We start from the raw sequence: 26,249 nt of genomic DNA on the forward strand, positions 1-26,249 counted from the left end.
TTGATGGCACTGCATGGCTTGTGGGAGCTTAATTTCCCGACCAGGGATGGAACCTGGGCCGCAGCAGTGAAAGCACCAAGCCCTAACCACTGGAGTGCCAGTGAGTTCCCCAGATGGTTCAGATTTTAGCGTTCTATGCCCTTCATTCATTCGTAAGAAATACTCCTCTTGCTAATACATGCCACGCATTAAGTGCTGAATTTGTGCATTGCTTGCTTGTGTACTTTGTCCTTCCAGCACTCCTCTGAGGTAAGGACTGTCATTCACATCCCCACTTTACAGATGGGAAACTGAGGCACAGAGAACACAAGTGACTTGTCCGGAGCAGAGCTAGGACTGTGTATGCCGGTCTCACCTCACACCATTAACCACCAGGCTACACTGCCCACAGCAGATACCAGGTTAAGACCCCGTGGCCACCCCCGAGGCGCTCACAGCCTGCCACGTGTTCCTGCGAGTATGCCCCTGCTTGGTGTGCATGGTCTCAGCTTCTGGTTTGAAGAGTCGGTGGTCATCAGAGCAGGGCTGGGGAATGGGGAGCCACTCAGTGACCCTGAGTGAGTTCTTCCTCTGCCCCCACCCTCACCTCTAACAGGAGGTCTCTGTCTTGCATCCCAGGGTGTGAGGGTCCAAGAGGAGAGTGGGAATGAAAAGACACTGGCGTATGGAATTCAGAGCGCTGTTAACTCCCTCTCCACTGAGGTCCCCTTCCCTTCACCCCTCAGGGCTGCCTGCTCCCTTCCCCATACCAGCTCCTCTGCTGGTGTGATGAGGTCAAGGTGAGCATCTTGGACAGCCAGGAGGGAAGGAGAGAGCCAGCAGTTATCAAGCACATGCTGTGTGCCAAGCTGGACCATGTGCTCTGTGAAGGAGGTCATGTGACCCCCGGGGCCAGGGCTCAAATGAGCTTGAGTCAGTTGCTTGACATCACTCCCTGGGGTTCCAGCTTCAGATTTGAGTGGCCTGGAAACCCATGCCACTTAAGGTTTCGGGGGTGTCAGAGGGCAGCCATGGCACCTGTGGGGTGTGTGGGAGAAGGACAGGGTCCTTATGATCCTTGCTGTGCTGAGTCAGGGCTCCGCTTCCTTCTCTGGGACCCTGAGTCACATTCTTAGAGAGTGGCTCCTGTTCCGGAACCAGGCCTGCTCCTCCCTAGAGTGGGCCTGCTTCCTGCCCTGGCTTTGTTCTGCACACTCAGGCTGTGTGTGTGTGTGTGCGCGCGCACGCACCCCTTGTGGGCAGAGGCATTAACCAACCATCACCCCTCCGGGAAAGCCCACGTCATTTCGGTTCATTTTCTGTGGCTGTCACTTTGTCCCCCTGTCTTTGTCCTCTATCGCCTGAAGCACAGATTTTGGTCCTTAAAGCCAGGATGCCAACTCCCCCAACCCCTGCTCCACCCTGCCTCCCACATATAGACAAATAGAGATTGAATCATCATTTGTTTCCCAGCGAACAGCCCGAACATTTGAAAGCCTGAGTGTGAGGAGCAGTTCTCAGGATGTTGGCAGCAGCTCGGTCCTTCCCTCTCTGTTTCCTGTGAACTCATCCAGCCCAGAGGTGACCCTGGAATGTGAAAAAGATAAAGTAGTCCTGGGTGCCTGGGTGGGCTCTGAATAATGTCTTTACACCTTTCTTCTTGACAGTCGCCAATATTTGTTGAATACTTACTGCATGTCAGGCAGAATGCTGATGCCTTTACATGTAATCCTATAAAGTTGGAACTAGTAATATCCCCATTTTCCTGAAGGAGAGGTTAAGGAACTTGCCCAAAATCACAAGGCCAACAAGTGGTGTTGCCACCAAACCTGGGGCTGAACTGTGTCTGTCCCACCCCACAGCCTGACCGCACTTGAGAACCACTGTCTTAGCTCAAGGTGCGAGAGGCAGGGTCAGGGGGAGACTGGGATGCAGATACCTGACACCCCCATCACCGTCTCCGGAGCAGCCCTGGAGAGTCTTTTAAAGGGCTCCAGAGCCGTTTCCTGGTGGTTAAATTTCACTCCCATTGTCTGGGCTCTTGGGGTGTTTGGGAAGGGTTGGGAGGAAACCCTTTGCTGTGTTGAAAGAGGTCACAGCCAATAGGGGAAAGGTGGCTAAGATGGAAAAGCCCTGAGGAGAGCCCAGCAGCTCATCTCCCAGCTTGCTGCTGAGAGCCCTGAGTGTCGCCCTCAGCTGCCCGGGCCAGACGAGGACCCTCCTTACAGAGCCCGCGTCTGAGCGGGAGCTGTAGAAGCCATGTGTGGGTGGTGGACAGTGCCCTGTGCTGGAGGAAAAGAAGGCAGGAAGCTGGGTGCTGCTTGGGACAGGGTGGACTCTAGGGAGACACTTTGTTCTGACAGGCTGGGTGGAGTGGAGTCCCTGGGGCTCCGGCACTGTTGGGTGTTAGAGGACATTCGTTAGGACCTAAAGAATGGGGAGGTGGTGGTATCTGCTTCTCAGACTCTGGGCTGGAATCTGAGAGCTGGAGCTCATTCCCATGTGGGCATGGTGTGGACCCAGGCTCCAGAGGGTCAGAGGAGACCCTGCTGAGAACGGGGTGCTCAGCCCCAGGGGCCAGATGACCACGACTAGTGCTGACTCCCAGGGCCGAACTTGTTGAGGATTGAGGATTGATTCCTCCAGTTGAGGATCTGAAATAACTTAAAGGGTGTGGTGCTCTCCACTGTGCAGTGTGAGTGGTGTTTGCTTGGCCTCCAGACAGTGCTTCTCCTTTAACCCTGAGCTTCACTGAGGCCTGGGCCTCCCTCATGCTGCCCGCTTACTCATTCAGTGTCTGAAGGACATTCATTTTTTCCAAGGGCCTTGCCCTATTGATCCAGCTGTTCATTTCCCCAGCTGACTCCTGCCCCTTGCTCTGTGACTGATGGCAGAGTTCCTAATTGACCTGGGACTGAAAGTGCTGGTCCGAAAAGTCCAGAGTTAGAAGGCCCCTCCCAAAGGGCAGGGACCTGTGGTACCTGGGTTCCACTTCCCCCTCGCTGCCACCAGAGGGCAGCCGTGGACTCTGGTTGGAGCCTTGTCCCAGGCAGTTCTGCGGATGCCAACTGCCAGGAGGACGCATCTCTCAGTTGGGGGTTGGTGAGCCCAAGGTCTTGGCTGTGGGGGAGGCTTGGTTCTCCTTTGCGTGAGGCAGTTCCAGGAGTGAAGCATCAGCGGGTAGCTGAGGGTGGTGCGATGCCCGGGACACTGTTGATGACCCTGACCTCATAGAACTGGGTCTCTGAGCATCTCCCAAGAAAAGAATGTGAGCTGACTTGTCTCCTTCCCCCACAGTGGGCAAGGGGCCATTTCTCCTTGGAGTGTTTTTTTTTCCCTTCTTTCTCCCTAGACGTACAGAGCCCATTCTTGGCTCAGGTCTGGCAGCCAGCTTGGGTTATGTGTGTCGAACCAGGTGGGCTGAATGTTTTGTGAGTGCTTTTTAAAAAGTTTTCTCTTTTTTTAAATCACTAAAGCAATATATGTTCTTTGTACCAAAACCAAACAATAGAGAAGGGAATGAGAAGGGAATGTGTTTTCTCTAAGGGAGTTGCAGGGCTTGGCAGGCTGTGAAGCCCTATGAAAACACCCTCCCTTTTACTGTGTGTGTGTGTAGGTACCTTAGAAAACCCAGCCTGCTATTGAGTATAACCCAGTGAGGGATGTGCCCAATCAGCAGTAATTTAGTATTCTCATCAGCCACCCAGTATCTGCAGTGCTGGGGGAGGGCAGGGGACAGATGGCTCAAGGGGGCATCCAGGGAGCAGAGTCACCCAACAGCAAAACCCGGGAGAGCCTCCTGGTGGTCACGGAAGAGACCTCTTTAGGCAAAGGGAGAAGTCGGAGCCCCATCAGAGAAGGCACATCCTTCCAGCCTCTCTCAATGCACAGTCTTTACTTATCGTCCTTACCCACCACCCATCCCCAACCTCGCTAGAACGGTCCCCTTGCTTGGATGTCCTCAGGGCCCTGCACGGAAGTATCACAGTCTTTTTCTGAGGTTGGGAGTGAAGAGGAGAGCTTTAGTTTTTGAAAATGATGATGTGGTTCTGTGGCAGGAAGGAATAGCTTGATAACCATTTGAACTTCACCTGACCCTGTCTTCTGGTTCAGTTCTCCAGCTGTTGGGACCTGGCTGTGCATTTCTGGGTCTTTGACCAGAAACCTCTCATACACGATTAGCAGTGCCAGCCCTGAAACAGACTTCTGGCCGGGGTCATGCATACCAGAGCCTGTTTAGGTTCCATTCAGTGGTAATTCCATGTATTTTCTCATTCCCTGTTTCTCATTCTCTCCCTCAAGAAAATTTGTTGAGCACCCTACTGTATGCAAAATATTTTGCTAAGCTCTTGAATAAATCAGGGGCATGGCTAAATTTATAGACCATGAGCTCCTAACGTGCAAGCCCATAAATGAGCTATTCATTCATTCATCATTAGTCTCTTAATTCATTCCCCCTGTATTAGTTGGATGCCTGTTGAGAACATGATAGTTGGTGTTCAGTATCCAGTTCAGTTCAGTCACTCAGTTGTGTCCGACTCTTTGCAGCCCCATGGACTGCAGCACTCCAGGCTTCCCTGTCCATCACCAGCTCCCGGAGCTTGCTCAAACTCATGTCCATTGAGTCAGACAATATCCAGGTACTTGGTATGCAGTGAGCCCTTCGAAAAGACTTAGTCGAGGGAGTCCTGGAGTTCAGATAGCCAGGAAAGGGAAGTGTAACTCTGCCAAGTCAGAACACCATTGTCTTTCTGGAGGGTCTGGTTAGCTAGAAGGGAGTGAAATCTGAATCCCTTGGTGCCTGCAGGGAGCCCACCTTTTCCATTGGATGAGTGATGGCCTGAAAAGGCAGGCGTCTTCAGGGCTTTAATTTTCCCCTTGGAGAATGGATGGATTTATTCCACAATAATTTCTTGAGTGCCTCCTGTGTTCCAAGCATTGAGCTGGTGCCCGGGAATATGAAGCTTCCCTCACCAACCTCATTAGAAGTTGCAAAGACTGGATGAGATAAAGTGCTTTCCAAAATCTTCCCCACTGCTTGCTGCTGACCAGGGGCCCCGGGGAGCTTGCCATCTCCTTGCATGGCCCACCTGCAGGCCACTCTAAGACAGGTTGTTTCCGTTGACCCATGCCTGCACGCGCATCTCCTCTTTCTCTCTGCTCCTGACCAGCCAGGGTTTGCTTGAATTGGAATCCATGGCCTCCTGGCTTGTCTGCATGCAGCCCGATTCTGGGCCAGGGTTTGTTGGAGGCTCCTGTTTGGATATTGTTTAAAGTGGCAGCTTTGCTCAGAAAGGTCAATGTGAGAGATTGGAACAAAGAGATCTTTCAAACTGGCCTCTCACGGGGTTCAGAAAAGCCCCAGCTCTACCTGGCATCATCAGTTTAGACCTGCGACAGGATTATTCAGGCTGGTGGGAGAGACCCCAGCTTGTTTCCCATTTCCTGGAGGGGTGAGCTGAGGCAGAGGGGCATTCCTGACATTTCAGAACAGATCAGCATTGGCCGGGAGCCTGGGTCTCTCCCTGTCTAGCTCTGGCCCCCGGAACCTTTGTCGGTTTTTCTCTTTATCTGCATTCAATAAAAATTGGAACTTACCCAAAAGATGCCTAAGGGTGATTACTTTGCTAAAAAATTCTTGGAAGCTTATTTAGATGCCCAGTTCCCTTACAGATTTGAAAACAGTAAAAATATACAACTTTGGGAGCACAAGATCTTGTTAAAATACAGTGCTCATTCCTAAATTGTGTGTGTATTGGGAGAAACAGGATCCCTGGGAGTCTGCATTTCTCCCAAATCCCCAGGCAATGCCAGTACTGCTGACCTGGGAGTACTTTCTGAGTGTTGATGATATAGAAACTACAGGCAGAGAGAGGACAGTCCTTGCCTTGCAGTGGGAAGAAGGGATCATAGTCCTTGTTGGCTCTGGCCTCCTGGTAGCAGCCTTGGCCAGGCTGCCAGGGAGGAGGCTGGCAGGTAGCCCACAGAGTGGAAAATCACCCACAGGTCTGGGGCACTCCTGGCTTCTTTTGGGCCAGAGGGGCCCTGGGGCAGCCCCAGGGTCCAACCTTCCTCAGCCTGTGGCGATTTGGCCCAGCTGCTCCAGCAGAGCTCTCCCGCAGCTGAGTTCCCAGAGCCAGCCATTTCCTGTCTTCTGAGAATTCATGCATCTTTTCTCACTCTTCTAATAGTGGTTGCCGTGTGGTTTTCCTCTCAGCTGCCCCTGCTGTCCATCTCTGGGTCCTTCTCTAAGGCAGAGTCCTCAGTGGGCTTGAAGGGCTTCTGCTGCAGACTCTTGCTTTCGGGCTTGGGGCTCCCAGCCTGTCCCAGGGTGTGGTTTGCCTGTCAGGGAGTCCTGTTCTTATGTCCCCTGTGGGCGGGGCTGATGGAAGGAGAAAGATGGACACAAAACTGGAGCAGCCCCTTGGGTACTTCCCCTCTACTCATTAGCTTCTGAACTTCCGTGCAAAATAATGTGGCAAATTAAAACATAAGTAATGTGACCTTTAGGACCCAGATTAGAAAGGGAAATAGGGAAAATAGCCAATACTCAGTAAGTCTATACCATATGCCTGGTGTCCTCAGGGCTTCACATATATTCATCTTCCTGACAGCACTGTGAGCAAATGAGGAATCCCCCTGCAGACAGGGAGACTAGAACTCAGATTGGCTACCTCGCTTTCCTAAGATTGCAGATTGAGGACCTGGCTGCAAAGCCAGGGTTTCCATGTCAGGTTGTTCCTCCTGGAACCTGATTGCTTAGCATAGGAGAACTGGAAGACATTGAGGAATCGTCTAAATCAGTGGTTCTCAAACTTGAATGTCATTGGGACCCTCTTGGAAGTTTGATAAAACATGGATTGCTGGACTCTACAGCAGAATTTCTGATCCAGCAGATCTGGAGTAGGGATCCTCAGAATTTGCATTTCTAACAAGTTCCCCTGATGCTAATGCTGCTGGTCTCACCTTAGTACCTCTAGTGGTACACAAATGGTTGTAAGTGATACACAGACTAAGGTTTTTTTAAGTACTTCTGAAAAAAAAAAGTACTTCTGTATGTAATATTTATTAGCAAAAAAGAAATGCGAAACCTGAAGCCAAACAACTTGTACACCAAATCCATGATTTCAGGTATGTTTGATGAAGGTGGGATGTCTACTGAAGTAAAAAGAAAGAAGATATAAAGAAAAGTATTGCACAAAACGGTAACACTAATGGTGTACAGCTAGTAGCCAAAAGTGTAGATGTGGCATGTAGACGATGGGAGTCTGGGAGATGCTGTTTGAAACTGAAGGTGTGACTTTATAGAGGAGAGGACTGCGCACAGCCCACAGAGGTGAACTCTGCCTTCAGGAGCAGCCCCCAGACATGAAGTCTCTAAGGGTCCTGTGGTACCCAGTGCTTCATGCCCTTTCTGGCTCTTCAGAAGCTCTAGACAGACTAGGGAAGATTGCTGTGATTCTTATTCTATCCCCCAGCTCTTAGTCTCCATTGTCAATCTTACAAATGGGGATCGAAATTTATAATGTTGCTTGCTTGCTTGTCAGAAACCAGAGGTTTCCAGAAGGCAAGGAATTGAGCTTCTGTCCTTTTATGGCTCCAAGCTCAAAGTCCCCAGGAATCTGTTTCATGCATAAAAGCTGCAGGAGGGACTCATGTGACTTCCTGAGCGGTCACCTTTGGCTTTTTATCCTCTTTCATTTCTAAATTTGCTGCCCTGGCAGCTACTGATTTTCCTAGAGAAAATCAGGGGTTCTAGAGAACCCCCCAGAACAAGTGAGGGCATTTGCTGAGCACATGCTGTATGCCCAGGCTGAGCTTCAGGAACAAGACAGGAACCCTGCCCTCAGGGGGTGCAAAGTGCGAAAGGGGGTCAGCCTGTAAATGGGAAATGACCGCAGTGCCATGCTTGCTTCGAAAAAGGACTTAACACAAGGCAAGAGCTACACAGTCAGGAGGGCCTGGGAAGGCTGCAAGGAGGAGGTGATACCGAAAGTGATGTGTAAAAACACAGGTGTTTTTTTAAGGATTTGTAGGGGAAGGGCTCTTAAAGGCAGTGGGGGAAGTCTGTGCCAAGACTTGACATAGGGAACTGTGGACAGCTGTTCAGAAAGGACTCAAGTGGTGAGAGATGCCATGGGAGAGAGGCAAGGAGCAGGCCTGACAGCCCCGTGAGGGTCTCAGCTGGATTCTGTAAGCCTGGGGGGACCAACAAAAAGCGAACGTGGAGGGGAACAAGATGTCTCCTGCGTGTCAGGTGGAGTCCTCAAGGGACAGTGGCAGCAGTTTTTCAAACTCAGGTCACACCCATCAGTGGGTTGCATAATCTACTTAGTGGGCTGCTGCGAGCATTTTTAAAAAGGGGAAGTCGCAGGAGATGTAAAATAGAACATATCAGAGTGGATTGCCTTGCACGTAGTAGAGATAGATATTGGATCAAGAAACGTACTTCAGTTCTATGTAAGCAGTGTGTACATATATATAGGGTTGCAATGTCAGGCGTATTTCTTACTATGGATCACACTTTAAAAAGCTTAAGGCTCAGAGGCCTGACTGGAGTGGGCGAGACCAGCTGTTGCTGTCATCTAGGCCCCAGGTGATGTAAGGACTGAGAGGAGAGGATGGATTCCAGTGTAGACCAGATGTGGTGGGTGAAGATGGAGAATGTGAGGCTGACCTCAAGTCTGAAAGTTTGATACCAGCCCAGAGTACTTGGGCCAGAATGATATCTTTGAAATAACCCAATCCTTTTTTTTTAATTGGGGGTAATTTCTTTACAGTTGTGCGTAAACCAATTGTTGTGTTGGTTTCTGCCACACATTGACATGAATCAGCCATAGGTATACCTATGTCCCCTCCCTCTTGAACTTCCCTCCTTCCTCCCACCTCGTCCCCCCCTCCCAGGTTGTCACAGAGCAGCTGGTTGAGCTCCCTGCCTCATATAACAAATTCCCTCTGGCTATCTGAAAGACCCAATCTTGGTCCCTTTCTGATGGTGAACTGGAGGCCTGGGTTTCTGGAGGGCTGTAGGAAAGAGGAAGCCTTTGTATTCTTTGATCAGTGAAGTCCTGGGCGCCTAGGATCCTGGTGTTACAGTTCTGACCTTTCTTACCAAGTACTGGATGTTGTCGGATAACATTCAAATGGGCAGGCTCCTCCCAGCATCCTCAGGTTTGATGAGGATGTCTTTGTGGGAACTAGGCTGGTAACGACCCTGCTTCTGCTGTCTTCCCACTAGGAACATCGTGAAAGGCATGAAAGAGCTCCGGGAGGTGCTACGCACTGTGGAGACCAAAGCAACTCAGAACTTCAAAGTGGTAATGGGGGAGGCCCCAGGGCTGGCTGCTGGCTCTGGCTGGTTTATTCAGGGGTTGATTTCAGCAGGAGGCTGCAGAAGTCCTAGCAGGGGACCCCTGAATCAGGGATGACCATAGGTCGCATGCGGGTGTGCGTGTTTGTCCTCTCCCTGTCGTATTCACGGCAGACATTGCTAGTCAACCGCAGCATTCTTTCCTCCAAGCCTGGGACACGCCCTCAGCATCCTTCTCATCACAGCACCGTGCATAGCCCCTCACGTTAGATCAGTGCTGAAGCCTCCTGACATCCCTTCCTAGCACGGTGGTGTGCTAATTCTCAGGCTTTTGTTTCTGATCTTAATAAAGAACTTTGGCTCGCTTTCCTGCCCCACTTCAGGCCTGCCCTCTTAGGCTTTTATTCACCCCACATCAGAGCCACAGCTGCTTCTCACTCTACACTTCTCTGTCAAATATCAGGAAGGTGTCTGGTGGAGAAAGCTGCTTGTACCAGGGGGCCTTACGCTCTGCAAGGGCCTGTGAACACTCAGAGCCATGCTGGGCTCCGTGGGGCCAGAAGGAGGAGGAAATGTACCTCTTGTCTAGAGAAGAAAGAGGACAAAAGATGAAGTGGGAGCCATCAAAGGCCAACGGAAGGGGTGGGGGCAGCTCAGTGCTAGAGGCACAGAGAAGGGAGGGGGCTCCTTGGGGGTGGAGTGGTGGGCCTCCTGGAGGGGCAGCACGTGGCCAGCAGGCTGATGTGGGGGGCCCAGCAGGGCAGAGCCAGCGTGTGCCTGCATCTGAGTCCCGCCCTCTCTGCCAGATGGCCGCCAAGCACCTGGCAGGGGTCCTGCTGCACTCCCTGAGTGAGGAGTGCTACTGGAACCCCCTGTCTCAGCCTCTGCCTGAGTTCATGAGCAAGGAGGAGAATTCCTTCATCACGCAGGCCCTGCGGAAACCTCACCTCTACGAAGGAGACAAGTAAGCCCTGTCTGCTCAGGGGACCACTCCAAACTCAGGCCACTGTCCCTGGGGTCGGGTGCCCAAGGTGGCCCCTCTCTCTGCTCCACGCTCTCCTGCACTTTCCGCCCAGCTCCCTGCCAGGCAGGCTCCTTAGAACAGGCAGGAGCCGAGTAGACTGGAGAAGGCAGGGCTCACGGCGGGTGTAGGGGTCCTGTATGGCTTCCAAAGGCCAAACAATTATTCGAGGAGTTCCTGCCTTCATGCACCATCTGTCTTGTTTGTGGCAGTAATTGGAGGTGGGGTCTGTGAGTTTCTTTCCCACTCTTCTCTGCAGCTTGCCCCAGCCACTCACTGCAGGCAGCGCTGGGGGCTGGAAGGGGCATCCCCACCCCACCCCAAGAGCACTGCAGTGCTTCCCACCCTCGCCCACCACAGCCTTTCAGGTCCATGACTCTGGGGCGCGATAAAGAACTGCAGGTGGAATCCAGTGCCTGTGAATTATGCAGGGGAAGGTCACCTTACGAGGGCTGGTGCCGACTCCGGGGCAGAAGGGCCAGTGGGGCGGGCCAGCTGTGCTGCTTGGTGAGGGCCGCCCTGCAGCCAGACTGCCTTCTTTGTCCTCCAGCCTCTACTGCCCGAAGGATAACATTGAGGAAGCCCTGCTGCTGCTCCTCATCAGTGAGTCCATGGTGAGTGCCAAGGCTCTACCCGGGCCTCCAGCCTCCGCTCCGTGGGGGAAAGCTGCGGGGCTCAGGCTTAGACCACCAGGTCCTGGCTGAGATCAGCCCCCCGTGGATGTCACTGCTGCAGGCTTTGCTTGCCCCCCAGGGGGATGCGGCTTGCTTATGAGCTTTAGGTGTGGTGTACAAGGCTGCCTTCGGGGGCCTGGGTCCTGCCCTCCAGTGACCAGGGACTAAGCTGACAAGTTCCTACCTTCTCCTTCTGGAATTAAATGATATCATTGGCTTGTCAACAGAATGTTTCATGAACAGCTGGGAGCTGGGTCTGGTGATGGAGGGGAGTGGAAGAAACGTGTAATTTTCATGGCACGAGGCCTAGATTCAGGTTCCAGCCCTACCACTCAGTTGCTGAGGGCCCTGGGCAGATCACCTAAGCTCTGTGAGCCTCAGCTCCTCACCTCTAAAGTGACAGTAACTCACGGGGGTGAGATGCCTATACAAGTATGTATTCATACACTTGTGCCAGTCCTTTTTTAATCTTTATTGAATTTGTTTTAATATTGCTTCTGTTTTACATCTTGGTTTTTTTGGCCACAAGGTATGTGGGACCTGGGCTCCTCAGCTAGGGATCAAACCCTCACCCCCTGCATTGGAAGGCAAAGTCTTAACCACTGGACTTCCAGGGAAGTCCCATGCCACTCTTAATTCAGAGTATCATCTACTTTGTGCCAGGCCCCTTCTGGATGCCAGAAAAACAGCAGCAGACAAAATGGAGAAAACTCCCTGCCCTCATGGAGCTTACATTCTAGTGAGGGAGGTGGGCAGTGAACAAATAACTCTTCAACTATCCAGGGTTTCAGGGCCTGAGTGCTGTGCAGAAATAAGGCGGAGGGGGTAAGGTGTGAAATACTCTAGATTTTTTCATAAGACCGCTTGTCCTGCCCCAGGCAGACACACATACACACGTGTGTATTCATACACGCATGCCTGTGCCATGGAGGCTCAGTGAGGGGGAGAGATGTGTTGGGTAGTCCAGGAGGTGGTGAGATGAAGGATATGGCCTGAGGGGACTGGAGGAGGCGTGGGCAGGAGCAGCAAAGTCAGGTGTCCTCTGACGGAGGGGCCCCTCAGAGCTTATGCGCTGGGGACCCCTGGGTTGCAAACTAGGTTTCTAAAAATGATGCATCTGAGAGCAGTGACTGAAAGTGGAGTTTGAGAAACCAGGTCCCCCAAACAGCCAGAAACAAATGTCTCTTTGGACACCTGGACCTGTGTGATGCCAGGGTTTGTTTAGAGAACTCTGGTCAGTGGGTTGTCTCTAGCTGAGCAGGTCCCTCCTGCAAGTAGATTGGGGGTAGGGGGGTGGCGGGTGGGGTCACTGGATTAGGGGAGAAAGAGTGTATCCTTCCCCAGCCAGGTGGGGTCCATTCAGATCCAAGAGTGCCCAGGAAAGGGTGTGGATATTTGGATCCCAAGAGCAAAGTGGCCAGGATGTGGTCCTGAAAGATATGCAGGGCGTGTGCTCGAGTGGGGGCATCTAGCTGGTTAGCCCGATGTGGGCGTAGCGGTACCAAGGCCAGATCTGGTTCTCATGGGAGAACAGTGCAGTTCTCACAGACTGAACCCCAGTTTATAATTATGGACCCTCAGCCGTAGACCAGCATCCCCTCCCTGCCCCCTGCACACACCTCGGCCATCTCAGCACCTACACCATCAGGTAAGACTGCAGGGGAGTCACCTGCCTTGGGAAACACAGGCCATCATTTTCACTTTCCTGTGCTGAGGGTTACAGTGTTGTCTGCAGGTGGGACATCAAAAGGTGAAACTGGGAACATTTCTTGAGTCCTTTCTCTGCCAGTTTCCAAGCTGATCATCTCTTCTAGTAGACACTGTGTTGAGCCATGTGAAAAGTAAGTTTCATGTTGTTTAATCTAATATTACTATGCTCCCATCTTACAGATATGAAAAGTAAGGTCCAGGACAGATGTGTGTCTTGGTCAAGGTCATTTGTTGTTCACTTGTTAAGTCGTGTCCGACTCTTTGGGACCCCATGGAGTGTAGCACACCAGGCTCGTCTGTCCTTCACTATCTCCCAGAGTTTGCTCAAGTTCATGTCCACTGAGTAGGTGATGCTATCAAACCATCTCATCCTCTACCACCCCCTTATCCTTTGCCTTCAATCTTTCCCAGCATCAGGGTCTTTTCCAATGAGTCAGTTCTTCGCATCAGGTGGCCAGAGTATCAAAGCTTCAGCTTCAGCATCAATCCTTCCAGTGAATATTCAGGGTTGATGTCCTTTAGGATTGACTGGTTTGATCTCCCTGCAGTCCAAAGGACTCTTAAGAGTCTTCTCTAGCACCACAATTTGAAAGCATGAATTCTTTGGTGGTCAGCCTTCTTTATGGTCCAATTCTCACATCCATATGTGACTGCTAGAAAAACCACAGCTTTGGTCAAGGTCACATACAATAATCCTCGCAGCCGTGATTCAGATCACGTCTGTGATTCACTGACTTGGTTTTCTCATCCATAAAAGGGCCAGGGGGATAACTTTGAGAATCAAGTGAGACAGAGCTTGGGAAGGGCATTGTAAACAGGGCCTTGGCTGTCTGTGTGAGAATGGTCAGCGTTTATCTCCCTGGCAGGGTCAGAGGCTGGACTCTGTCTCTGCAGAGGATTTCCTATGGCCGTTGCTTGATCTGGGTGCCCAGAACCAGAATCTAGATGCCTTTCCATTAAAGCGATTCCCCCCAAACACTCCAAGTAGAAAACGGCCTTTTATTAAAATGTGACCCATGCTTGGAGCCGAGGTGGTTTCCCTCCCAGCAGCTCTTTCCCTTTTGAGGGAGGGTATGTGGCTCACTGGCCTGCACAGGTGACTTGGTGGGGATGTGGTGGGAATTCCCTGAGGCATGCGCAGCAGAGTACGTGCTCTATGGCTGGGAGGAGGCACTCTTCGAGGCTGGCTGGTTGGTTTCCTCCTCCTCACACCCAGCCTGTCACACATCTAGAAGTTTCAGACATCTGGAGGAGGGTGCTGGTGATGGAAGTAGTTTGATGTCTTATCTGAGGGTTTTCCACCTGGGGATCAGGATCTGGCCACTGTGGCTCCAGGTGGTTTCTCAGAGTGACCAGACCGCCCCTGACTTCTCACCTGCCCTAGATGTACCCCTTCCTTCCCCACAGGTCACATTCTCCATCAGGTGTGGGCACCCCTGCCATGCTCCTGCTCTGACCCCTTAACTGACCACCTGAGGCTCAGCCTGACTTCCATGTACCAGCAGGGTTTTCCATCTCCCTTTAATGCTGGCTGGGTTTGGCTGGAGGTGGTCGGGAGAAACTTCTAGAAGCAGATGGCTGCCTTGCCGGCTCCTTGGGTTATCCCAGTCCCTACAGGACTCACTAGGCTACAGCAACAGCTGTTTCGGCACAACCGACCCCAGAGGCAGCGTCATCACAGCTCTCCACCTCCAGGTCCCCGGTGCAGCTGCTTCAGCAAAAGGTGTTTGCAGATTTCCTCTGCCCCTATTTTGTGGTCTGGAACTCAGAGGAGTATTCTGTCTGAGTGCAGGGCTGGTAACGTAGGTATGGTTTTTGTGGCAGGCTGAGTGCGATCAGAATGAATAGGGGAGCCCTTGTCTTGCAAGAGATAAATAGAAACCGTACAAATGGTATCATAGAAATGCATAGCACATGAGTTACAACTGGCTAAAGGAGACTTGTGTTTTGTACTCAGGTTTGAATTTGGGGGGCCAAAAGGGCATTTAAAAATGCCTACCCACCTACCCATCCATCCACCCACCCACCCTCCAACCATCCAGTCTTGTCTGAGCAGCGATGATGTGGCATGCGTGCTCAGCACTGGCGACAGAATGATGACAAGTTAAACCACAGCCCTTGTCCCAGATGTCCTCCTACCTAGTGGAACATGCATCTAGGGACCCGGAGGAGGGCCTGGCCCCCAGTCAGAAGGAATTAGCTCAGTCTGCTGAACCTCAAGTGCATATTCTGGTTTTTGAAAAACCCATGTGTCAAAATCAGCCTGATTTTTTCACTGGGTAACCAGAGGGTATAGGACTCTGTCATTTCTAAAATCTTGATCTCAGGCATGAAAATGTGTTATAGCAAACTCAAGCCCCTGTTTCACTCAGCTGGGGGAGAAGTGGCTGCTGATGTCAGGCTCCTGGGAACTGAAAGAACACAAGGCTTGGGTTGAGAGAGGGTGGGTGGGTGGATAAGTCTCTGGGGCCTGGGATCCTGAGGTCAACAAACTAAGTGCCACCCATGCCCAGCGGCAGGCAGCCAGCCATTTGAATCTTGAGTTGGCCATTCACAACCTTTATAGCCTGGACAGGTTCTTACCTCCTTGATTCTCTTATTTTCTCATCTGTAAAATGGGACCAATAAGATCTCTTTCTCCACTGGGTGGATGAAGTACAAAAATGAACACCAAGATGCCCGGTACATTGTGGGTGGCCAAACATGTTTTTGTTTTATCCTGATAGATACCTGGTTCTGACTCAGTAATTTTAGAAAACATTTAGGTTCAGTTCTGGTTGGATGATAAACTGGTTTGAGGATACCGTTTTTGTTGTTGTTGTTATTGTTGTTTTTTAAAAAGTGCTTCCCGGACTTGATTCCATTTGGAACTCTGCAGATGAGCACAGATTGTTCCAGCTTCTGGCATCTGGTTTGCTCGGACATGAGGCCCTGTGTGCTGCAGGCTGTGAGGGGAAAGCTCAGAATGTTCGAGGCAGTGGAGATGGGAGAGCCTCGCACCCTCGCTGGCAGGAAAGCTTCTGCTGCAGAAGCAAGGGCCTGAGAGGGGCCTGGCCAGAATCCTGTGTAGATGAGACATGGCACAGAACATGTTATTTCTCGGTTCTGTGGGCTGGCGGCTCTCGAGCCAGTGGTAACAATGTCTGCTGGTGGGGAGCACAGCAGGAGCAGAACGTGACCGCGTCCTCCAGGGAGGGACAGGCGCAAATGCCACTGGGAGATTCCTTTCTAGGGTGATGGCTGTGGGGGGTGAGCAGCAGGCCCCGAGGCGGGGTCCCTGGCCAGCCAAGAGGCTGTCCCTGAGAACGGGGTTGATGTGGTCCAGGGAGCTTGTTCTCTGCTGAGAAGCAGCCCCTGAGACCTGAGTGAGAAGCCCAGCCTCATGTTTTGCTTTGGTGCTTCCCAAGCAGAGCCACCCCAGGGCCTCTGCCGGTGTGGGCGGGGCTGGCGGATTCTTCCTAAGAGACACCTGGAGGCAGGGGACGACTTGGGGTAAAGTCAGAATGTCTAGGTTCTAATCTGGGTCCTCAACCCCCTATCTGTATGCCTTGAGTATCCTCCTTGGTCCCTCTGGACCTCCGTTTTCTCATCTGATAAAAAGGACAAAAGAATAGGGGATGGTCATTGTCAGCATTATGTGATAATACTTACAAAGGACTCTACAAGTTAGTTCCCTTTCCCTTTACCCTGCTCGTGTCCAGGATCAGAGGAGAAATGGGGCTATCAGGGCTATCTGTGGTCAGGGCTGTCTGTGGCCCTGCGGCCAACAGAGGCTGGGGACCAGGGCTGGCCGAGAAGCCCATAGGGCCGCAGGTACTTAGAGCAGCAGAAGCTTGTCCTAGACTGGCCGTCGGAGGTGCAGCCTTAACTCCCGGAGACCGCGCGCAAGTTAGCAAAGTTCCTCGCACAAGTTCCCATCTGTAAAGGGAACACCGGCAGTTTCATCCTGCCCCTCCATGGGGTTAGTATGAGATCATGGCAGTGATAATTCAGCTTCTAAAATGCGTGGCACCCACACGAGGGGTGGCCATTTGAGCAAGGACCATCCTGCCTGAGGTGTCACGCTGCTGGTCCATCTGGGGCAGAAGACATGCCCTCGTGGGCGTTTTCTTAAGGCGTGATGTTTGCTTCATGAGTACATGTCCAAAGGCCACAGTGGGTCACACTGGATGGATGGAGGGGTGGGGAAGAGCATGTTTCTTTGACTTTTCCTCTTCTGACCTGCTTGGTCTGGGGAGACTGCCCCTTGGAAGGACAGCAGAGCAGAGGGTCCAAGGCTAGGAGCTGGGACAGGTGATGAACCCTGCCTGGGATTAAGTGCATGAAGTAAACAAGAGCAGGGCACCCCCCGAAGTGGAGGAGCCTGAAGGTTTTGCAGGGGAAAACAGGAGAATAGCCTGTCACTATCCCAGACTAGTAAGGAGTGGGGTGATGAGAACATTTAGTTTCCATACAGTTCATGACTGTCACTGCATCTGACGTGCAGGACGTCCTTGTGAGGACATTTAAATGGTGGAAGGGAAGTATGTGAGGGGGCCAAGGGTGAGGCAGGCAGCTGATGGAGCTGGGCTCAGAGTTGTGGCCTGAAGGAGGGAGCTCAGTGGAGGAGGAGGGAGCAGGGCAGCTAGGGCGCCCTGGGTGGGGACTCAAGACCCCAGAAGGTCTGAGGCCCTGTGCACCGAGGCCTGCTCTGGCCCCTGAGCTGCACGTGAATTCACCCTGTCACCAGCGCCCCCACCCCCCACCCCCCGCCCCGCACTGTGGCTTCCTTTTTTCTTTTCTGGTTCTCCCCCACCCCACCCCGTTGCCATGGTTACATATACATGCTACCCAGCTGCCCTGCAAACCCGGGAGCGTTTCACCGCAGCCCTGCCCCAAAACCATAGCAACTGCTTGCAAACTTCTGCTTTTGGGTTTCCTTTGGGGACCCACACTTCCCTCTTGGTACAGGTGCCAAGTCCTGAGGACCCCTGGGAAGATGCCTTTCCTACTGTCTCCCTGTTGGGGTGGGAGGGAGTCCTCAGACACAGGAGATGCTGTGTGGTTCCCTCATCCATTCCTGTCCTTCTAACCTAAGGCTTGCCCAGAGCTTAGGAGTCCACGCCTTCCTCCTACCAACCACACACATTTAGAGACACTGTTCTCTTAAAGGTCAGGGTCTAGGGCAACAGGAGGAAGTTTCCACATGAGGGCCAGAATCTTTCTGTTTCAGATGTCACTTGAGAGTGCTGTGTGCAGGCCTGTGCTGGGGCTGGCAGGCTAGAGATGAGCGAGATGCATTCCTGCTCCAAGAACTAATGAGCGAGAGGGGCATGTGGGGCCCAGGTGTGTGCCTAGGGTTGGGAGAGGATGTGAGGTGGGCAACCTCACCTGGCAAGACAAGTCAGGGAGAGCAGCAGAAGGAAGGGATCCCCAAATTGAGAACATAGATGGGCCTTGGTGAGGGGAGGGAGCCGCAGGGAAGGACCTGGAAGCTAGTGGAGAGAAGCTGACCAGCGGCATAGGGCTCCTTGGCAGCCACAGAAAGGAGTGGGGGTCTGGCAGGGTGCTCCTGGAGGACAGGCCAACCAAAGCTTACTGCTTACCGTCCCCTACAATAGACTGGGTCCTTGATCCTGCAGGGTACTGCTGCTGCGTCCTTTTCCATAGCCCCTCCCTGAGAGCAGGGACTGTGTCTCCCCCTCTCTCAGCCCCAGACCTCCAGGCCCCATCCCACCATAGAGGCAGCCCCCACCCTGGGTGGCCAAGAGCTGGGGAGTTGCTGGAGGTGGAGAAGTGGGCAGGTCCATGGCTGGGCACAGAGTGGGTTTTGTGTTCCTTGGTGAAATAGCTGCTGCCAAGGCTGTCCTTAGAATCTCTTCTCTTCCTGTTAGTGCGTGTGTGGGTGGATTTCACTGGGAAGGAGGGGGATTGCTCTGGCATTCCCTCTCCACTCCTCTCCCTTAACCCTTTGGCATCTGAGCGGCTCTTGTTTACCAAGCTGGCACTGGGACTCAACCGTTCTGGGGATCTTCTTCCATCCCCAGCACCCTCTCCTGGGGCAGTCCATGCCCATTGGGGTGGTGGACACCCCTGGCCTGTTGTGCCCAGAGGAGCAGCCCCATCAAGGCCATTGGGCTGCCTTACTGAAAAGCCCCCATGAGTGAGTCACGTCCTTGGGTCTTACAGGCATTTTGGCTTCTAGAAGCCTCTGTGGGAATGCACGTCAAGCCTGCACGGTGGGACATGTCCAGAACCTATAATCCAAATACCGTTGAGCTTTTGCCTCTGTAGCCATCACCCTTAGGAGCCCCAACCCCTGCCCTGGCGGAGGCAATAGTAGTCTTGCATGGAAGGAAGTTGTGAGGACCACCTATGGACACATTGTTTGAACCTGACCAACAGGATCTGGGTTTTAAGGGTCAGGAGGTCTTTTTAATCCTGTCAAAGAGGTCAAGTCCCTGGATCTGAGGTCCTTTGTGGCGTAGTAGAGGAGAGTGAGTCCCGACTCATGAAAGGGGGGTTCAGCCCTTTCTACAGAGGGAGGGGGTGTTGGGAAGGGACCCCTTTGGTGGAGAGGAGGCAAGAGGAGGGAGGACGCTGGAAGCGGCCAGCGGGAGCGTCTGCCCAGAACCCAGCTTTGCTTCTGCTCAGACACAGCCCTCAGAGAGAGAGAGTGTGTGTGTGTGTGTATGTGTGTGTGTTTGTGTTTATGATTGGAGGAGACACAGGGGGCCCAGAGCATTCCCAGCCTGTCCCCAACCCTTTCAGGATCCCCATGACACCTGTTTAGCTTCTCCTGAACGCTGTCCCCAGGATGTGAGTGTACAAGAGTGGGTGGGACCACAGGGCACAGAACAAGTGGGTCGCCAGTTCCTGATGGGGGGATTTCTAGCTTGGGTTTACAGAGCCCCCCTTCAGATTGTGCAGACTTGCCCACTCCTAAAGCACGTTTTCTCTTGCCCCTCCCCTCCCTGAGCAGTCCCCCGCAACCCTGAGCTACTGGACTCCTGGGTGCCGGATGCCAAGCACAGAGACCTTGGGCTGTGGGGAGGTTTCTGAGAAGGACAGAGGAGAGTTCCGTAGTGGGAAGTCAGGGACAGGCTCTGGCCCGGACACGCGGGTGATGGGAAGGAGGTATAGGGGTCCTTGTCGGAGAAACTTGGGGGCACCTTCAGAGGAAAAGGGCGCGGGGGGGTGGGCCACCGCCCAAACTCTAGTCCTGTGAGTCAAGCTGCAGAGCCGCCCCCAATCTTGTCAGTTCCCAGTGTTATCTGAGGGTTGTTCTGTGAGTGGACGATTACACACACAAGGACTGTCCCAGAGGACAGCTGGCCTGTCCCCTCAGCAATGCCAGTGTCCTGGAGACAGGAGGGCCACGGGACTCCTAACAGTGAAAGGAGGCACAAGAGACTTGGTGCCCACCTGCAGAGTATGATCCTGGGTTGGATCCTGGCGTGACGGCTCTTCCATGAAGGCATTGGTGGGACGGGAGGCAAGATCTGAATATGAGCTGCTCTTAGAAGATAGAGGGGACAGTGTTCCATGTCCTGAATTTGGCATTTCTCTTGTGGTTATAGAAAGAATGTCCTATTTAGGGATGCAAATCCAAGTTGCTCTAACTGGCTACCATAACTGCTGCTGCTGCTGCTGCTACTGTTATTAGAGAGTCAAAGCCACTGTGGTCCATGTTACCAAGTTGGGTTTACTGCTCTTGTATTACTGTTCTTGCAACTTTTCTGTAGGTTGGACAGCTTGCAGAATAAAACACTGAAAATCAGGAGCAGGGACTCAGGACTGCTCCATCACCCCAGCCTGGGCTACAGATGGAGGGTTTGCTTGCTGTCGTGGTGGTGGGGAAAGGCTCTGGCTGGCTCTAGGAGTGTGGCCTGGGTCAGCAGCGAAAGGGTGAAGGTCACTGGGCCTCAGAGGCAGGGGCCCTGTGGAGACAGGCACCTGTTTATTCTCTGTCCTCACTCTTTTCTAAACCGTGTCTCCCCACAGGCCACTCGGGATGTGGTGCTGAGCCGGGCACCGGACCAGGAGGAGGACCGGGCCGTGAGCCTGCAGAATGCGGCGGCCATCTATGACCTGCTGAGCATCACGCTGGGCAGGCGGGGCCAGTATGTCATGCTCTCCGAGGTACAACCTCCTCCTCGTCCCTCCCCTGCCGCCACCAAGGGGTCCGGCTCTGTTCTTGGGAGACCCAGCACAGAGAGGGGCTGCCCTTCACTGGCAGAGTGTATCTGTTTTTTCAAATGTTGTCATGTGTTTTTTCCTTTGAAAGAGCACGTGGTGTTTTATAGAGAAGCCCAAGAGGACAATTATCCACCCCTCCGTTTCCCCTGGAGGTGATGCTGGTTTTCTGTGACTGCCTCTCCTGGAGGGGTTCTGAGCTGAGAGTGGCTGGGAGCCTGGATCCCCCTCCCACCCCCTCTAGAATGGGCACCCCCGTTGTATTGGGCAGACCCTACTGGGGCAGCACTCCATGGGCTGGACCCAGGGGATGGTCCCGCTCCAGGATGTGAGGACCAGGGGCACAGAGCTGCCCGTCCCTCCTGCCCTCCCCTGGCACCCAGGGTGAATGGCATGTGCACATATTTGAGCTTTCAGATCCAAGCTGAGATCAAGGGTGGCTCTAGGGCCCTGGGCTTAGGTGGCCCTCTCAGCAGCAGATTCTCTGTCCACATGTTTGGGAGAGCTCCCGAGAGGAGGGGCAGTGACACCTGCCGAGCCCTCGCTTACACCAAGGCACCACGGGAGGCACTTCCAGAAGATACCATCTTTAGTATCAGGAGATAAGTGGTCTCTTAAGTTCGCCAGTGAGGAGGGCGAGGCCTGGTCAGGTGGCTCTGCCCAGGTGCAAGGGAGTGTGTTGAGTCAGCATGGGAGACCCAGGCCCCTGAGCTCTGCAGGTGCCTGTGTGTGGGCCTGTGCCCCTCACCTCTGTGCCCGGCCCGCCTGACTGGGGCCATACGGTGAATCCTGGCCTCGTGCGCTGGCTCTGCCTCTGTCGCCGGGAGCCACTTCTGTTGGTTACTGCCAGGTCTCACAGACCGCCCCTGACTTGGGGTGGCCCCGATCAGAGGGCCAGGGAGCAGATGGTTTTTCTTGATGGTTGTCGCGAAGAGCAGAAGGAAGCCTGTGCATTCGGGCATCATTCTGTACACGGGCTTCAGAGTCAGTAAGTTTGTTGCTTACTGGCCCTGCAACTCTGGCAAATCAATCGAGTCTCAGCTTCTTCATCTGTGAAATGGGGGTACTTAGAGAAGCTGCCTCAGTGAGTTGTTGGGAAGAGTAAATGTGTTTGTCCACGTAGAAAGCTGAGGATGGTGCCAGGCATAATAGTGAGAATTGTCAACTATTATTTTTATTGGATGTTCACATTTTGAAAGCGCTGTCACAAATCTCATTTCATGTGCTTTTCACTGTCGCCCTGATGTGGGTTCACATGATACGGTGGAGGGAACCCAGGGCCAGAGAGGGTGAGAAGCTTGTGCAAGGACTCGCAGCATGCGCTGGTAGAGACAGGCTGCCCTGGAGTCCTCTGCAGGAACCAGGGGTGAGCTCTGGCTGCCTCCATCGCAAGTGCCTGGAGCAGTGACTCCCCTGGAACGGTGTGGGTGGGCCAGGGCAGGGAGGACCCCTGAAGGGAAAGTGTTGACCGACTCCCTCTTCGCAGTGCCTGGAGCGAGCCATGAAGTTTGCGTTCGGAGAATTTCACCTCTGGTACCAGGTGGCCCTGTCCATGGTGGCCTGCGGGAAGGTAAGGCCCAGGGCATGCTGGGGGCTGCACACTCCCCCTCAGAGGGGGCTGGGGGCTCCACTCTCCATTAGTCCCTTGCAGAGGCTGGCAAAGGGTGGGGCAATGATTCAGAAATATTGTCCCGCAACGGATGTTAATCTCCAGGGAATGAGGGGCACGAAGGGTGGCCCACAGACCCCAGGGTGAACCTGATGTCTTATCTGTGAGTTACGACGGGGTCAGGTGTATAGGTGTGAATCTGTGAATGGTTTTCCCTGAGTACGTGTGCACACCTGGGGCGTTGCAGCATTTCTGCCTGCGAGCTGGTTGGTGTGATTGCCTGAGACAGGCATGGACGTGGGTTCCCAGCGAGCGGAACGGTGTTCTGTTGGGGGCTGCATCTCTTCTCGTCTGGGAGTGTGGCAGCAGGAAGGACCTTCTTGCAAATCCAGAACTTCCCTAGGAGGGAGGGGTTGAAGGGTAGAGCAGAGCACCCCCCTTCTCCCAAGGACGTGTTTTGGGTGCTCTGCGAGGTGGACATGCTGGGGTGGTCAGGAGGAGTCCTGCCCGGAGCAGGGCTGACCTAATCTAGGTCTCCAGAACTGTGTTTGCCCTCCACCACCCTCTCCCCAAGCCCTGTCCCTGCACCCACTGGTTTTCCCTCCCATGAGAATCACACTTACATAAGCCTCTATTCTCAGCAGTGACATGAAAGGAAAACCTTTCCGGAGCTGGGTGCTGAGGGTGTTGGGGCTGAGGATGCTACGAATGCAGGAAGTAAGGAGGCTTGAGCTCACAGATCGTTCCAAGAGCTATAAACACCCAGAGCCCATTTGTGGGGCTGAGGGAATTCCTCCCCCGCCACCCCCAAGCCATTTGTGCCGCCTGCTCTTCTCGCCCTGCAGTCGTCTCCAGGGAGGGTCCTCCTGGGCTTGCCAGCACCCTCCCCGCCACCCCACCCCACCCCCCGAAAGGAGGCTATGCTCACAAGGTTCTGGTGGGGATGGGGAAGAGCAAGTGCCTCTTCTGACAGGGGGGAAGGGGCTGGAGAAGTACAGCCAAGAATCAAGCAGGAGCCTTCTCTGCACCCTTGTTACCTTGCCAAGCGTTTTTCTTCCCAACCTCTTCCCCTTCCCTCATCATCTTGGCCACCTCACAGGGCATCCTGTAAGTCATGACATGATGTACCCTGGCTGTGTGCTCAGCAGGGTCTTGTTGAGGGTCAGAGGGAGCTCAGAACACAGATGGGTTGAGGCCAAGGGGAGGAAGAAGGGGGGCTGGGGCTTGTATGGAGCCTGGGTAGGTAGCTGATGATGACATTTGACAGCTTCTTTCTGCCTTGAGGAAACAGAGAAAGAGCCTCTAGTCTGAGTATGGTCTGGGAGGAGAGGCCCAGGGCTAGGTCTCCACCCTTCTGTGGGTCGTGGACCACTTTGAGATGCTGAGCAAAGCTGGGGACCCCTCCTCAGAAGAATGCACTGCTCTCAGATGTTAGCTTTAATTTCTGGGGGTGCTCCTGGAAGGCCCCCATTTCAGGAGAAAGTGTCACACCAACCTGGGAATTACGAGGTCTTCAACCCCCTTACTGAAAAGAGCCAGGCTCAGAGAGGTTCAGACGCAGCCTGGCACACCCCAGAATCTGGGGAGCTGGTGTCATGGCCTGGCTCCTTCCCAGAACAGAAAGGTAGACACAAGAATGGGCTTACAGGCAGGAGGTTGGAGTGATCAGTGAGTGCCTCGTGCGTGAGGCCCCACAGGCTGGGTCACACCTACACCTGGGTTAGTGCAGCAGGAGATTGCTCTGGATGCAGGCTGTCCATCCCCACCCCTCAGGAGCCCTGCACACTGGCTCAGCCTGCCTGGTTGGCCCATGCAGCCCTGGGAAGAATAGCCAGACCTTGTCCTTTGCCAGGAGCCTAAGGTGGGAATCCAGGTTCTGTCCCTGCAGTTGTGTGCAGAAGGTGAGGCCAGGCGGATATGAGTATATCCGGCACCTCCACCTGCAGGAAGAGAGGACAAGTTCCCTGGCATGATTTAGGTCGCTTCTTCTTTTGGTCTCCTCAGTGGCTGTGTTGCTAGGTAACCAGCATGACAAAAAAAGAAAAAAAAAAAAAGCCAGCAGCTCTGACTGAGGAGTCCTTAGATGGCTCCTTAAATAGCAGTGTTTCCTGGTTCGGGTCGGGGTGGGACATGGAGGGTCAGGGTTAGAGAAGTCTGTGTTTCAGGGATGCTGAGGTCAGCAGCCAGGGAAAGGGAAAGGGCTGCTGGGGGGTGGGGCAGAGGGGGCCACAGCTAGGGGCTGGGAGCAGCCTCCAGAGGAGAGGGTCTTGGGAGAGGGGGGTGGCCTGGTGCCTCCTGCCAGCCCTTCGCTGGCCTGTCCACAGCCCACACCGAGAATCCCCCTGCCCCGCAGGCCCCCAGCCTCCCAGCTGGTCGTATGCTAACACTCTTGGTCTCTTACCCTCTTCTTTCCTGAGAGAGCAGTGGTGCGGGGCTTTGTCCTCTCCACCCAGCCTTTCTGTGGGTCTCTTACCACTCCCAGCAGGGACCCCACAACTCCCAGTGCCACGCTTGACACGGAGCAGGCCCGAGGCTGAGACACCTGAAATCGGCCTAATAAGCCTGAGCCCAGAGCCCAGGGAAGTCTGTCACATCTGGTCTGAGAAAAGCTCTCCTTTCTCTGCGGGGAAAGGAAAGGCAGGTAGAGAAAGGCGGGGTCCCAGGGTGGACACAGACCAGTGGGGCCCCAGGTCTGTGTCCACTAGTCTCCATACTGTGCTGTGGACAGGGAGCCTTCACAGAGTCCCCATGTCCTCACGGGGCCTCTGGAGTAGCCAGGGAGGGTGAAGCTAACTAATGGTGGTGAGCTGGGCCAACAGTAGGGCCCAGCTTGTGGGAATTGTAGTTACACACATGTGCACACGTGCGTGCACATGCGTGTGTAGGAGGGAGACGGAAGCCTCCTCGCTGGGCAAGGTAGGCAGGATAGGGCAGTGGTTACAAGCTTAAAGTCAAACTCTTCAAACCCCAGCTCAGCCATTTATAGTCAGTGTGGCTTCAAACACACCACTTCTCTGCATTTCAGTTTCCTCATCTGTAAATAGGGACAGAGTGAAACAGGAGGGAAGAGGGCAGGGACAGCCTTTAGGATGTGATGAAATAGTTGGAATAATCCTCCCACTCATTAGCCTATAGAGTTACCCAGCCCGTAAAAACTAACTGCCATATTTCAAGGGCGCTCTCTCTTCTGGCCCACACTCTGTGGAGTGTGTTTCTCCCTAAATAAATCCACTTCTTACCTATCACTTTGTTTCTGTCATTGAATTCTTTCTGTGATGAGACATCAAGAACCTGAGCTGCATTAGGTCCTGAGAACCAGGTGTGTGATCTCAGTTAAAAGACCATAGGTTCAAGTTCCAATCTGAGTTACACGGTTTCAATAGCAACCTACCTCATAGGAGAGTTGTGAAAAATAAATGACCTCATATTTATAAAGTGCTTAGAACAGAGGTCAGCAGACTTTCTGTAAAAGGTCAGAGAGTAAACATTTTTTACTTTGTAGGTCAATCTTCGTGGGAACTATTCCACTCTGCCTTTGCATCATGAGAGCATCTGTAGGCAATACTCGTCTGAATGGGTGTGGCCAAGTTCCAATAAAACTTTATTTACAGAAGCAGGCAGAGGGCCGCATTTGGCCTGTGGGCTGGGCTTTACCGACCCTCTACACTTGGCCATCCTCAGCATGTCTGTGGCCCCATCTCCGTGGCTTCTTTTCTGACAGCCTTTTTGCTCCCGCCAGTCTCCATGTGGGTTTGTCCTCTTATCACCTGT

General features: G+C 53.3%; 1 protein-coding gene and 1 long non-coding RNA gene across 6 annotated transcripts in view; one reads left to right on the top strand and one right to left on the bottom strand.

Moving 5' to 3' along the window:
• Positions 1-26,249, top strand: part of TTC7A (tetratricopeptide repeat domain 7A) — a 121,459-nt gene that overhangs the window by 38,830 nt on the left and 56,380 nt on the right. For all 5 annotated transcript variants that reach the window (XM_045162233.1, XM_025260974.3, XM_044925887.2 and 2 more), the window contains exons 6-10: positions 9,218-9,296; positions 10,096-10,253; positions 10,861-10,924; positions 20,678-20,815; positions 22,356-22,439. In XM_045162233.1, coding sequence (XP_045018168.1) covers positions 9,218-9,296; positions 10,096-10,253; positions 10,861-10,924; positions 20,678-20,815; positions 22,356-22,439 — 523 coding nt within the window. The remainder of the gene's footprint in view (positions 1-9,217; positions 9,297-10,095; positions 10,254-10,860; positions 10,925-20,677; positions 20,816-22,355; positions 22,440-26,249) is intronic.
• On the bottom strand, positions 22,743-24,975 carry LOC123328468. The gene is made up of 3 exons (XR_006543305.2): positions 24,880-24,975; positions 24,316-24,418; positions 22,743-22,877 (listed from the first exon to the last, which is right to left on the bottom strand). It is a non-coding gene; the product is annotated as an uncharacterized LOC123328468 (long non-coding RNA).

The sequence above is a fragment of the Bubalus bubalis genome, chromosome 12 (assembly GCF_019923935.1).
Source record: "Bubalus bubalis isolate 160015118507 breed Murrah chromosome 12, NDDB_SH_1, whole genome shotgun sequence".
NCBI classification, from domain to species: domain Eukaryota; kingdom Metazoa; phylum Chordata; class Mammalia; order Artiodactyla; family Bovidae; genus Bubalus; species Bubalus bubalis.